Source organism: Ptychodera flava, chromosome 4 (genome assembly GCF_041260155.1).
Source record: "Ptychodera flava strain L36383 chromosome 4, AS_Pfla_20210202, whole genome shotgun sequence".
Lineage (NCBI taxonomy): Eukaryota > Metazoa > Hemichordata > Enteropneusta > Ptychoderidae > Ptychodera > Ptychodera flava.
Genome location: NC_091931.1, coordinates 23,004,053 through 23,019,978, shown reverse-complemented (window position 1 = coordinate 23,019,978; position 15,926 = coordinate 23,004,053). Strand labels below are relative to the sequence as shown.

The window sequence follows — 15,926 nt, the reverse complement described above, 5'->3', positions numbered from 1 at the left end:
TTTTGGCTAGAGCAAAAATCTTTTTTTGACATTCCATGCTAGAATTTCAATATAATACTATTATGATATAATAGCAATAAATCACACCCAGTGACGGTATACCACGAGATTTTGACCAGTTCACTTCATATATACACTTGCTATTGCTCATGAAATATTTGTCATGAAATCTTGTGGTATACTGTTGCTGGGTGTGCTTTATTGCTTATTATATACTATACTATGATAATATCATATTGTTATTTATATTACATTATTACAACAATGGTCTGCATTATTTTATATCTATTCATTTTCAAGGGCAGAGTGGGCAATGAAAAGTGAACATGTACAAGAATGCTTGTGTGGCTAAATGCAACATGTGTGTTCCGTTCTCAGTGGTCAGATAAACCATATCAACAACTCAACTATAAGAGAGGTTCACGGTACAAATCTACAAAATGCAATTAGTTCTAACCGCCCTCTTATCGGTAGATCGATACATGCAATCTTGACTCTCACAGTGAATGAATACACCCGTGGCCACTTTAGTGTTGATCAAGCCTGTCTGGTGCAAACAGAAATTCTGTCTGCAGAAGGGTGATAAAACGGTTACTTTACCCTGTATCAGTGGTGATAATGATCCTACTATCGGTACCCCATGGACACGCCGATTAGCCTGAAATTACGGAGTGATTATAAAATACACTGTATACAAATGATGTTGACCACAGCATTTGCCCTATCAGTATTCAGTTTCAGGTAAAACTCATGTGTTTCAAATGCAGTCAGTGTTACAGAACATCACACATTTGTGTCGATTTCAATATTGCATTGAATGAATACCAACGATACTACAGCGTGCATCGCAAGTGTCGTGTTCAGACTTTGTTCAGACGCGGGAATTGAGAAAATGCCACTGAGAAAATGTTTGCAATTAAATTACAGACATCGCCCGTCTTGACTGCAAAAACTTTCGAAATAAACATTCACTTGCACTCAGCCATGTTTCTTTCCTACAAACCGTGAATAAACGTACTCCAATTTACTTGGTACGAGAGAAAAGGTAAGAGTAAAGTACAGTCGGGGTAGCATTTTACATGTACATGTATTCACATGTGTGTAACCATATGAACGACACTTTTTCTATCCCGGTTGAAGGGAACCTGTCCTGATACATGTATATCTCTTCCAAACTTTTCTGGCTCCCTCCACGCTTATCTTAAAACGGTCGCTTGCTTGTTTTTTGTATCTCCTTGTGGTACCTCGCTGGATGCCAAATTGCCACCACAATGTCTTATATTTTGAACAATCAAGTTGCCGTATGATATTCACGACCGTTGTTATTGATGTTCATAGTCGGAGTGCAGACTTACAGCGTGTCTACAGTGCAGTGCATGCTGCGATCGATTTGAATTGGGCAGGCGAGACATTTTAGTAGAACGTTATCTCAATCCTAACAGTGGGGTGCCGATAGTGAACCTTACATTTATTACACCGACCACCACTTCGTTTCGTTTATACAAACAGAATTTCTGCTTGCACCAGACAGGCTTAATCAACACTAAAGTGGCCACGGGTGTAAGTGAATGCCTCAATGCATGGAAGAGCAGACATCCAGAAAATTAGAAAATATGACCTAGGCATTCCCACAATGTGCCAACCAACATTCCGTGGAGTTTTTGAGTCAATGAACTCAACCACGGTGATCACAACTTGAAAACGTACACACACCGTGCATGATGTAAGCAGATACTGGATTCCCACTCTCGGCCGTTTGCACTTACCCAAACATACCGTAGCGGTTGGTGGAGTTATTCACCACACACTCGTAGACAGGGACCACACAAAGTGAGCGAGAAATAAACATCAGATGTAATCTTTCTTTTTTGTTCACTGCCGATATCGGTAACTCACAACCCAGCTGGCACAACAAGCAAAATGCTATCTGAGATACATGTGCTGGTATTATTTCTGGAAAACTCTTGCAAAGACAAATACCAAATCTATACTGAAAGATCTATGGATGGGCTGTCCATACAAAAATGATCAGCAAATATACAAACAATAGGGTGTCCATAACAACAACAAAGATGACTATTAGACAATGCGTTTTAATGAGAAATTACTAATTTCTGTATATCAATTACTAGCATTTGATCCACACCATAAAATAACCATGTGCATGTACAGGGATGCCTCCATCCGACCAAAAGTTTTTGGTTGAATCCTATTCCTAGTTGAGTGGATGGAGCTGACAAGTTCCACACTTGTACACATTGCCTTGATGGTTAAAGTATTTTATGTACTGCTCAGTCTCTGAAATCTGTCCCATTGTGTATGGGATGGCAGTAGACACTGTGCAGTCGCTAAGCCTAGCATTTACAAGCCAATTTTTACAGATCTGCAGATCAGCAACCACAGTTCTAGCTCTGTGCAGCAGGGCTGCGTGTTACTAGCTATAGGCCACCCACCATAGGCCTACATGTATGCTATAGCCAGTAACACAGCCCTGCCACGCAGAGCCACCACAATTAATTTACCTAACTCCTGCAACTATCTCATGCAATCTGTAAATGCGACTGATGTGTCTATTTGTGCACTTCTGTTGACGTGTATATTGATCATAACTGCATGTGCTGGTATTAAGGTACCTACAATTTGAAAATAAGCACGACACAACAATACTACAATTCGTGCACCTGATGCATGCACAGAGCAACTGGTAGGAACAACAGCTAATTTACCAACACTAATGAATTTTCAATGTAAGCTGCCATGCCATGCAATTTCAGTGTCATCAGTCACAAACATCATTGGTTGCGTACGGTATATCTCAATTGTGGGCTTTTTGATTGATCAAAATAGGTACATAGCTGATTGGTGAGGACAGTTTAAAGCCCCAATAGCTGCAAATGTTTGGCAAACCGATCTCAAAATATCCTTAGTTTTCCAAGAGTTTTATTTGAATAAGACCCATGAGAGACTAAATAAGTGTATAACGCTGCCATGACTGTCAAAAGTGGCATGTAAATTCAGAGGTTTTAACGTCATTTTAGATTTCCCGCCATTTTCAAAAACTAATCATATGACAGAGAAAATAAAGATTAAAACAACAAAATGTTGGCCATCGTGTGTTGTGCAAAAAGTAAATGGCATCATGCTTGTTTCTGGTTTGATCACGATGTGTATGTGCAGGAAATACTATTTTTTGTATTTTCCTTTGGTGGTGCCATTCTATGGGTGTGGCACCCGTTATTATTAAGCCTGTTAAAACGTGTAGGCATGGTCCGAATCAGCGAGCAGTGATACTGCAATGCACGTCCTTCAATTAACACATTTACACGAACCAACTTTGGTTTGAAAATAAAATCATGAAAATAATGCATAAAATTAGCAGCTATTGCGGCCTTAACAATTATATGTATTATCAGTAGCTTGGACTGTTGTTGCTCCAATTGCTCAAAGGGTTATGAAATAGAGAGACCAGGCAGTGTTCTCCACAGATTTGAAACTCAGAAAGGTGCCATTTACATTACAATGCATAATTTGCATATACCTGTGTTGTGAAAATGTATTCTTTTGTGTGGTTAATAACATAGATTGCTCAAAAATACCGAGGGGGTGACCCACCCCTAAAAAATCCCTTGCAGAGAAGCCTGTCATGAACACACTATAAATGCTTTGAAGATATTGTACATATAGAAACTTATCCTGACTTCATGAAATATGTCTCTATGAAATATGTCTTTATGAAATTCAATGGCATCTGCCATTTTGTAAGAGCAGGCCTGTGTTTTCTTTAGGGATCTAACACCACACCAGGTCACCCTGTAAAACATTTCAGACTTGCAGACATTAAAAAAATGTTTTCATCTACGCGCAGTTGATAATCAGGAATGATATGTTAAACTGTAGATCTGATTTCACCGAGCCATCTGGCTGTGTTCTCTCCACAGCCTTCAGTAAAATGTCACCTCACGACCGGAAAACACATTATCACGAGGCAGCAAACGTGCTCCGTGCATTGCCACAGAGGAGAAGTGGATAAATATAGTCAGCCCTCCTGCAGGCAAATCTAACAACCTTTCTGATATTTTTGTTCCCAACATACTGGTAAAAGTTGATATCTCCTTGCAGATAACAGGTGCTGGGGTTATTGTTTTTAAATTTGCCAGGCACTCCTGGGGAGCAAGATATGGAAATAAGTAGAAGTGGACAGACAGACAGACGAGGCCATGGCATCATGGGAGACTTTCTGTGTTTCTGTGATTAGGGAAAATACCCCCATGCAGAGGAGACTGGTCATGCGAGAAATGATAAATATCCGATTTAACAGAATCCATGCTGAGAGAGCTGTACCTATGAGTACTGTATGTAATTCACAGAAATATTTTGAATGAAATCACCTGTGCAGAATATGTTTACCAGTTTTATAGGGTTAGGTTCAAGATTGTTGTCTTCAAGGGGAGTTCAGACCTTTATACACTGAAGTTCACTGATAGGGGCAAAAATATTTTAAGTAAAATCACCTGCACAAATCATGGCTCACCCATTAACCTATTTAAGTTTGCTTCAACAATGTTACTTTTAATGGAGAATTCAGACCTGTACACTGTAGAATAGGGGTGATCAAGAGCTAGCTGATTCTGTGAATGAGAGGCTGTTTTTTTTCTCTAACAAGAAAATCTCCATTGGACAGTCAACAGAGTTTAGGCTTGTGTTATGATTATTAATATTAACCAGATACATTCTAAGCTTTATTATAGGAAGGAAAATTTGGTCACAGCATGAACTTCAGCTCGTTACACCTACAGGTGTTTTCCATCATACACCATGGTTCACAACTTCCGCGCCGACTCCCTCTTCACCGGCTATCCATTTCTCACACTTTTAAACATTAATGCTTAGCTACACCGACCTAAATAATATCGGAAGATTGCAGAAAGGGCCGTGCACATGTGTACAGCTGTGAGAAACATGACAATCACCACTCTCATAGCTACAGTAATATCCGTTCCCTGGAGCGATCAGGCTGTCAGTCGCTGCCATTTCAGATCGAAGAGATTGGTGCTCGCTTATCGCATGGAACATTTGAACAAGAGGAAGCTACTTATAATGTGTATGTCAGGCCATGAAATCCCCCAAGGGCTGTGTTCTCATTATTAAAAATTCACCTCAAACAGAGAGCATGACATCCATAACGCTGCATGCAATATGAAAACCAAGTGCCAGCACAGATCCAGATGTAAAAAATTCCTAGTAGTGATACATTTTTAACTGCTTCTACTATCTATCCGATGTCTTGAAACACCAACATCACATTTCATCATACATACTGAACGGTGCAAGAACTGTAATTTTTGATTATATTACTGTATTTGTTTGTCAAAATAGCACATTTTCTCTGTAACTCCAAAAAGTCTCCATATATGTTGAAATACAAAGTACGGTAGCATTAACAACATATTATAATGCATTGTGTGCAATCTTTAATATTTTCAACAAACAATAAGCCAAGGCTTTTGACAAAGATTCCATTGTGAGCAGTATCATATGGACATGACATGATTACATACTGGCACATGGTACATACATGTACATGTCCGGGATCTCTGCAGTGTTTCGGTGCCCAAAACTATACTGATGCCAAAAATGTCTGACAGACTCTACACTAGCTTTAACTTAGACTCTCCACAGTCACTGTGCCTTGTTTTGTGCGCGCCCACGATGGGCCTGCATACAAAGACTACGCTGTGCAGCTGCAGCTGTGAGCACGCGCTGCCACACACAGCGACTGTCGGTTTTTGCAAGGGTATGAATATTCATAAGGGTAGTGTCGTCAAAAGAAACACCTATCTAACTGGGCGGAGAGAATATATACTAGTAGCCGGTAGACCTATATACGTGGTATGTTTTTATTTTTCAGTTTTCATTTTATTTGGCTATGCTACTTGTCATTTTTGTTTTGATTAACGGGTGTGTGGAGTTCTTTAAAGTACCCGGATCAGGCAGAAATCCGACCGGTCGCTTGCAAGAACGTCGAGACCCTGAGATTCGTGTCGCGTCTCTGAAGGGCGCGCGTGTTCCAACACGGAAGAACGCGAATTGCAGGGTCTCTGCCAGACTAGCTTTAACTGAGTTGACAACACAGATATTGGGCATTTAAACATGATTTTAGAAGTAGATCAGTAAACTGTCTTTTTTTATTTATAACAGTGCAAAAGTCCTGGAAACGCCCGTGCTTGAATGTTTGAGTTGGGGGGATACTCAACAAAGCAAACAATGGTATCCTTCCTGTACTGTAAATTGTAAATGATATGGTTCTTCCTGACCAGTGATGATACAATACCGGTAGATGGCAAGGAAGGATGCTGACTTGGCAATCCTGCTTTTCAATAATTTTCCATGTGAAATGAACGGATGCAGTGTCAACACAATTAACATATTTGACATCATATTAATTAGTTCTGCCAAACCAAGTCATAGGCCAATCATGAGAGGGTCATTTTCAGTGATTGACTTTGAAAGGAACGCTGGTGACGTCATGGTCTCAGTTGGTGACCATTGACATTCAAATGAGCAGTTTTTACAACTCCAGCTCGAAATACTGCTCACGAGACTAGACGGTAGTGGGGACAGAGGTACAGAGGCAAGCGGACGGAAAAGGAATCTAGGCTAAAATACCCTCCACTCTGCTGCTGCTTGGAATATTGAGCATGCTGCAAAAATGCTGCAAAATGGACAGATAATTCCATGTCGAAAATGCAAACATATTATACAGTATCTCCCAAACCACATTTACAACCAATTCTTGTTCATTTGTAACTTTTTAACAAAATGACATTCAATCGTAGCCTATTGAAGATGTGCATACAGACTACATTCTACCAAGGTACCAAGTACCAAACAAGTTCCTTTCTGGAATGTAGCAGTGTTCTCCCAGAGCTATTATAGAGTGGTGGCCGCCACTCTATAATTTTGGTAAACAATAGAAACTCATTACCATAACAATTACATTTATTGTTATGCAAATTAGCCGCCACTCTATCAGAAAATCCTGGGGAGATCACTGGAATGTAGTGATATAAAAATAAATGAATTTCTATAAAACAGCCTAATTATAGCCTACCTAGTAAATCTATTGCTATCTTTTAGTAATTTGAGAGCTGACGTAGGATAAATTTTACATTGCTCTTTGACGTACAATGGACATGTACATGTATTTCAGACAAGGAATGCCCATATTTTAACGCTGCCTTGTATGCTGATTGTCCCTTCACTTACTAAATGATAGTTGTAAGGCCACAGAGCTCTTATTGCTCCGATTTTCTCGGCAAGAAAACAGATGTGGCACACAAAATTTTTAATTCTCTTTAAACCATTACTATACTGTTTCCTCATGAATATTCATGTACTGGATACATATGACTACACAGCATGTACGATGAGAGGAAAAAGAACACTACATATTGTTTCTCAGTCAATATTTCCTGTTATTATAGAGTCAAGACACAAATAGAACATGGACAACTAATTAATTTGCTTTGTTGATGTTCATCTAATATCAACAGATACTTTTGTGGACAAACATATTAAAGTAATAAAAGTCCCGCATGTGTACAGTATGGCCTATCTGAATCTTTTTTCCTGATAGTAAATGTACTCAGATCAGAGAGCCTTTTATGTAAAAACTTTATTGGGGTACAATGTGTCAACATTCGTGTGCCATATAGAAAGTGAAATAGCTTGCTTTTGAGTATATAAACACGGAGTGCAGTGTGCTCATTCTAAACAACATTAAGAAATCATTTTGCAGATAAATTAGAAGATGGAAAAATATACAGTGGCTACCCCCCTTGCAAATTTTGTAAATATTTCCAGAAGAGAAGATGGCCCACACCCAAGGTACATGTATATGAGATCATCTTTCCAGCTTTCAGGCACTGCATTGGACACACCCACTGCCCAGCAATAACACATTGCACAAAGTGGGATACCACTGCATGTTTAATGACTGCCATGCCCAGTTTTGGTGTGTACTCAAGTTTAATCCAGACACTCAGACTGAAAACTCCACTGTCAATGTAGAGACACTGATCACAGATATTTACTGTTCCACTTCTTCAGAAGACGGAAAGATTCTGGCATGCATGGATACTCCACTGACTCCAAGTAGTTCCAACACAACTTTTGCCAGAGAATGGATATATTCAACACTTGCACCTCAATTCAGTAATAGTTACGGTCAGAGGTAGTGGAGCACCTCCTACACACGTTTGAATATTTCAGTCTTCTTCTCATTGGATGTTACGGATTGGTTCAGTAAGATGTTCTGGAATCACCAAGCTGGCATTTTTCAACAAAACATGAATCCATAATATAATTTGAAAGGTGTATTATGAAATTATGCTAGACAGGACTGTAGCTTTGACATGAATATAATGATAAAATCTCTGCAACTTTCCTGGTGTTGTCATGGCAACATTCTTGAAAATTCCAAATGGGCAAATTTGTTTATTTCTACATCAGCAACAACTGATAAATTACTGGGTTACAATTGCTAGAAGTCATAACAATTTTAAAGGGATGACAGCAATCACTTTTGATATTACCTAATATTCATAAATTTTGTTTTAATGATACTTTTTTCCTCCCTGAAGCATGTTTAAGTACCAAGCATCAGCTTTGCAAACACAATTTGTTATGATATTTGGAATTTGCTAGACCACAAAATGGCCAAATAAATTTCAGAGTGCTCATATAATTTACATACTACTAAGAGTATCAGTAAATCATTGTCTTTGAGCTTTCTGCCGGGAGGACATTAAAAACTGACCTTACATGTATGTATAATTTTTCAGCAACAACTATGGTCTGTGGGTGATTCCTAGTGAGAGATGCATGTAGTGCTACATTACTGGACTGCTAATGTCACATACAATACACGCAGTGTGGCACCACGTGTCAAAATACTGCTGTAACTTTGAGGCTTCACATGGAATCCAATTCAGTGAAAATGTATGCAAATGTGAGAAAAAAATTAAAACGTGCTGGGTGGGGTGGGGGGGGGTGTAGTTAAATGAAGGCTGTAAAAAATCCTGTCGCCATGGATGCAGAGTTTAAGCATTCTGAGTCCAGAACCTGCTCTGTCACTTGGCTGTACGGTACATGTACTTGCTATACTGTTCCTGAAACCTACCCCAAGCATTCAACCAGATATGAACTGAAAATGCTCACGTTTCATTATATATTGCATTATATGTAAATTTGAACCTTTGCCACATGTTTGCAACTTCATTGAAAGTAATATGATCAGTATAATGAACAATATTCACCGCTGATTAATTCTAAAAGTTCATGAAGTATACAAATATGTAATTAGCTGAAATAAAAATATTAAAGTTCTTTGACTTCTGTCATTGTATCACCACTTTATATAGCAAGTGTAATTACCCTTGGCCAAGTCATTCAAGCCATATATGCCGAACTGTGAAAGCTCATTAGATATGCAAATTATAAATTAGCTGACATGAAAATGTGAAATGACTTTTGATATTGTTTTAACCTGGTATAATCATCAATGTACATAGCATATTTTGCCAACTTTGATCAAGTAAATCCCAGTATATATCCCTAATAAGCAAAGTTCATTAAATATGTAAATTAGGAATTGGCTGAAGTAAAAATCTTTAATGACTTCCAAAAATGTTGTATCATAGTAGCTTCAATACATGTAGCAAGTTTCATCAATTTTGGTGCAGTCAATTCAAATATATATCCCTAATTAGCGAAGTTCATTAAATATGCAAATAAGGTATTGGCTGCAGTTAAAATGCTTAATGACTTCCAATAATGTTGTATCATAGTATCTTCAATATATGTAGCAAGTTTTGTCAACTTTGGTCAAGTCAATTCAGATATATATCCCTAATTAGGAAAGTTCATTAAATATGCAAATTAGAAATTGGCTGAAGAGAAAATGCTTAATAAAATACTTTCAATAATATTGTATTATAGTGTCATTAATGTACATAGTATGTTTCATCAATTTTGATCGTCAGTTCAGATATATATCCCTAATTATGAAAATTAATTTAATATGCAAATTAGGAATTGGCTGAAGTAAAAATGTCTTTTGACTTTCAATAATGTTATATGAAAGTATCTTTGATGTATATAGCAAGTTTCAACAACTGCAATCAAGTTAATTCAGATATATATCCCTAATTAGGAAAGTTCATTAAATATGCAAATTCGGAATTGGCTGCAGTAAAAATGCTTAATGACTTTCAAGAATGTTGTATCATAGTAGCTTCAATACATGTAGCAAGTTTCATCAACTTTGGTCCAGTCAATTCAAATATATATCCCTTATTAGCAAAGTTCATTTAATATGCAAATTAGGAATTGGGTGAAGTTAAAATGCTTGATGACTTTCAAGAATGTTAAATTATAGTATCTTCAATATACATACCAAGTTTGGTCAATTTTGATCAAGTCAAATCAGATATATATCCCTAATTAGGAAAGTTCATTAAATATGCAAACTAGCAACTATCTTTCATGTCACCCCTTAATGGTTCCCACTACTGATATATTTTGGTGTGATCAACATTTGTAGCAAATCTCGTCAAATTGTGTGCAGTCATTTTTAATGTATAATTTATAATGTATAATGTATATTTTTTCTAAAATCATTAATTATGCAAATGAGCAAAAAGTATGCAAGACAGACCCACCAAAAACTAATCAGTTCTTGCCATTTGCTAACTGAATCTATTTACCAGATTTGATTCTGATCTGATCAGCCGTTTTTGAGATATCGGACCAACAGACAGACAGACAGACAGACAGACAGACAGACAGACAGACACACACGGACACACAGACAGACAGACAGACAGACATCGCTGTGACATATGCTCACGTGTGTGAACACGTGAGCAAAAACTACCCAGAATTTTGTATCTAAATGCATCGTGTTACTTTCCCATCCCTCCCTTGACGAATCTGAATAGAGTGATACATCAATCTTGCTCTCATGATAGTGCTATGCAGCGGCAGTATATCAGACAGGTCTAACGAAAACTCACCATTTAGCATTCCAGAGAACAAATGTACTGTTGATGATATCAAGAACACTGAAAATGCACATTCAAGCTCTCTACAATATACCAGTATACACTACAACTTTGCTACAGACAAGCAAAAGGTTGAAAAGAACATCTATGCCAGACAGTTGTCATGGCAACATGAATCAATCTCTTTAGTCTTTGTCTGAGAAGAACAGTATGAGACACATTAAGATACATTAAAAAGGTAACATTTAATCTTTAAAAAATTTCAGTGATGACATTACTGCTGAGAGGAAGATCTGAAGTCAGAACTGTGGAGACAGGTTACCATAGTTACCACTAATGTGACAGATGACACAAGAGAAGGAGACTGTAGCTCAGATAAAATTAATTATTTCCAAGCTCACACACATGCACATGTACAACGAAAGTGGTGCTGACTCCAAACATTTGTTTTTTGAATGCCTGGGACAAAAATTCTTTCAAAAAACTCAGTATATGAAATGATTTTTTCAGAGGTTCTGTTACCTACAGTAGCATTGATTATGCTTTAGTGATTAGTGTTATGCCAACAGCACAGAATGAGGTTCTCAAATTTGATCTTCAGTTCTGCATATTCCGACGATTTATATGCCTAGAATCTATTCATCCGTTATGAAATCATTGAGGGCTTACAGAGCCCATAATAAACCATACAGTTACCAGACTTACTGTAAGTTTCACATGTACTTTCACATTATGAACATGGGCTATTTAGCATACCGGTATATGCTGTAGATCTCGAAAGTACAGAAGTTCAAAAACACAGTGAATGGGAAACATCATCTGTTGATGAGGATAATACACTAGCAAACAAAAAACAACTTGGAGTCGTGAGTTCCTGACTATGAATCTAGGAGTCCAAATTAATACGGTTACACCAGGAGGTTACACCAGGAGTCTATACAATGACAGGAACACGGACCAGAACCAGAAAAGATTATCTGGTTCCCAGCCAGGATGAGCAGCGGATTGAAGAGGGAAAGGAGAGAGGAATGTACACCGATAAATGAGACTTATAAGTGAACCAAAATATAAAATTTTCCCTTTCCAAGGTTACCTGAAGTCACATGCTGCGTCCAGAAGACTTGAGCCCGTACTGTGGCGGTTTGTGTTGAGCAGGGGGACTATGGTTGCACCACTTCCACCACCACCACCATGCCCGTGGTCCAGGGAGGCCACTGAATGGTCGACAACGGCGGACTTCCTCTTCGGGTTGCTGGCTTTCTTCGACTTAGGCATGAACTTGAACTCTTGCAGGCTATCAAATTTAGTGAACAGAAGTTCTCGGAATGAATGTCGGTGAAGTCCCATGCAGTATTGATAAATAAAAAAATAAAAAATAAAACAGCGAGAGAGAGAGAGAGCGAGCTATACAACAGAAAGCGCGGAAGGGGAAACAGGAAAACAGACGGAGAGTGACAGAGACAAGCTGCTCAGACTTGGCAATACATCTGCGTATTGAAACCTAGCACAGCCAGGCATACTGTCCGATGAACAAAGTGTGGTATTCTTCAAGTGACATAAACATCTAGCTAGGAAACTGGACCTTCCATCGCCAACAATAATCTCCTCAGCTCTGTATCAATTCCACCACCAACAGTTCCTATCTCTCCAAGAAATCACCATACGATGCTCATCCACCAATGACAATCTTTCCCGCTCCCCGGTCGGTTTTCCCCTTTTTACTTTCTGTGTTTGTATACATTTTCCAGGCACAGGAAGCTCAACAGCATGACGTCTGACCTTCAGGGGAGGTCATAGGTTATCACCAATGTTACACTTTTTTTTTTACTCTCAATCATTTATGAAGTGAGCTGAACAAGTGCACTGTACCCTAGAAAGTACGATGCTCGATACATATGAAACTACAGTATTCCCAAGTCTAGATTAATATATCTTATAATAACAGGCACAGCTGCTTCCCGACAGAAGACCTATAGAGAAACAAAACCTTGTGGAATAATATACACTTAATTATACTTAATGGGAATGTTTGATGACATGTTATTGTATGACCTAGTGAGATTATTTGGATCCCTGAATTGCATTCCAAGCTGAAAGTATGGAGGAGCAACTGCCAAATGGCAAAGTCATTGTTGCAGTAATGTGTCTGGCTGGCCAAGGCAGCAGTCGGAAAGTCTCAATCCAAGAATCTGTTTGGTTTCAGTCTAAGCAGGGCTGGCGTCATTGATTTGCCAAAATATTATAAAGGAGACTTTTTTCATATTATGTTGGACTATACCATTTCATTTTGGAAGGGAGGGAGAGGGTCGGTATTGCAGTGGCTCTTGATTATCAATGGGTCCTAGTACATGTATGATGTAGTGTACAGCAGGGCTTGAAATCCTCAAGCGCATGACGAATGCAAGTCCTGAAATTTTGTTACGTTGGTGTGGGCATATGATTGCCAGACCAATGTGCACACCGTGTGTGTTGAAATTGCTGTAATACAGAATACCTGGACCTGAACATTCTAAATATAATCATGCTTGGACCGTTTTGACCTGCACGTTTTTAACATATTCAACGTTTCATTGAAAGTGCCAAGAAAAAAATTGAATGAAAAGTGATGTCTGTGGGCCAGACATAGAAGTACGATATACATGTGTACATGTCTTAAAGTTGGCTACATGTACCTATGCCCTGCAACTGAACTTTGAGCAAAGATGGCAAAACATCAAGAATACCTATGAACATGGTCATTTGATCCAAGAAGACAGAGAAGAATGAACTTGCAAGGAATGATAGAGAAGATGACTAGGAATACAAAACTATACAACCCTTTCAGCGTATACATACAAGTACACTGGGAAGAATTTGCATGCAATGCAAAACCAGACATACACCGTGGGCATGTTGGCAAAAAAAATTATTTCAAAGCCTGGTTACATCAGGCAACGAGATTCAAGACAAATGAAATAGTGTAAAGCATGCTGCATAGTAGTCTAGGTCTAGAATCTTACCAGTATCAAACCATTAACTGGCTAGATTCTAGACTTACATGTAAGGTTTGTTTTTAGACAAAAAGATTTCTTGTTTCGATCAGGACCTTGCATGCATGGCATTGCCATTGAGATAATCTAAGTGGATGTGTCAAGCTTTTCCCGACTGACAGTTTCCAACTTGGACAAATGTTAAATCTGTTTTTGTCATCAGCTCTGTAGATTGCGAGGCAGGAAAGAAAAAATAAAGTTGCATTAAAAAGGCATACACCACCACAAATTATGAAAGGGCCAGAAATAATTTGGGGCATTTAACTGATCCCATGCAAAGTTGTCTGGATTGGACAGGCACGTTAGGAAAATAAACAATATTGGTTATGAAATATTCTCTCATAATTTTCTGTGAATGCTGTTCAAGGTTTGGTTTATAGCCAGAATTCTGCAAACTATTGCAAGGTCTACCAGAGCTTGTACGTTGTGTAAATCCAAAAAGTATAAAAATATGGATACCTGTATTTTATCATTTGATGGCTATATTTGAGATTACTGTATCATAAAATGTTATCACTGGAACTTTGTAACATAGGCGGAAACAAGCCATTTCATATACACCCGATGACCTTAGTCTCCCTTTGATGACCACTACGACACTTACCAGACATTTAACAGAATTCTGCATGGGTGAAAGAGATGTAGCTATGCGGTTCACTTCAGAATCTGCTGACCATCTGAAAACCACCCATAGGTTCTCTTCCAAATGATTCTTTCTATGGTTTATGATAAACCCTATAGATTTGGCAGAATTACAAACTAAACTGTGCACCCCTACTGTATATGCTATATTAAAAATGGACTCACTCTCAAGGTTTACGGATAAAGTGTAACCAGACACACAAAATGTGTTTACCAAAGTATGCTATGCCATGTCCTGTTGTAATTTACATAATTCTACCACGTAATACTATGGTAATTACCTGTCTCCCATTTCCTGTTTTTCTTTCCATCACACAAAGAAAAGTCAAAAGTTGAAAAAAAAACACCTTTATGTACTCTAAAATGATTTTTCAAACTATCAAACTATTCATTAGGGTTTTTTTTCACTTTGGTGAGATTCCGTACCTGATCACTTTACAGTAAATGATGCATGTAAACAAATGAAGAAACAACCGCTCTTGTCGGGACTCAATCGGCAAATTAGCTTGTCTGCACCGGTTGACAATTAGTAACATGCAAAATCACAAGAGGTTTTTGTGCATTGCATTGTCTCACCTAATCATTCAGCTGTACCGGTAGATTCAACTGAAGTGGGGGATTTGAAGCTGATAACGACAACTGCTGAAGATCGAACCAGTCTGAAAATTTTACAGGTGACTTGTGGATCCCGTATGTTGCACCGTGTACATCAGTACCCAATGACATTTACATGTATGTGTGGTGCAGACTGCGCTGTACCCGGAATAACTGCAATGCCATGGGTCAAAAACATCTCATGAATAAAACATGATTCCAAAAAAGGGGTGGAAAAACAGAGTTATATAACTTTTTTGTTGTTTTTATAGCAACTTCATTTAGAGCTGGCAAGTGAATAGGTCTGGAACTCCGTTCAGGATGAATGAACTGAAAAGCCAAATGGTGTAACTGGCACTTTGGTACCGACAACAAGTCTACTACTAGAACTCTTCCCTGGTGATTTAGGCTTAGAATTAATGCAATTCAGCAGCTCAACAGAGTCTCCAGACACTTGGCATTTTCCATGATCCATCTTTACTAGCTGAAGTACCAAACGATGCCTCAGGGTCAGGCGTGTATGTTAGGTGATGTCGGCCAAGACTCAGAAGTTTTTCCCCGATGCCCGATTGGATCATCCTTTACGAGACAGCATTTA

The 15,926-nt window shown here is 38.4% G+C and overlaps 1 protein-coding gene across 1 annotated transcript in view; it reads right to left on the bottom strand.

The window, feature by feature from the left end:
* The window catches only part of LOC139131211 (kelch-like protein 5), a 76,162-nt gene extending 60,644 nt beyond the window's left edge, over positions 1-15,518 (bottom strand). Inside the window, 2 exon segments of the mRNA XM_070697184.1 lie at positions 12,157-12,357; positions 15,311-15,518. Coding sequence (XP_070553285.1) covers positions 12,157-12,357; positions 15,311-15,318 — 209 coding nt within the window. The 5' untranslated portion in view covers positions 15,319-15,518.
* Between the last annotated feature and the right edge of the window lie 408 nt (positions 15,519-15,926).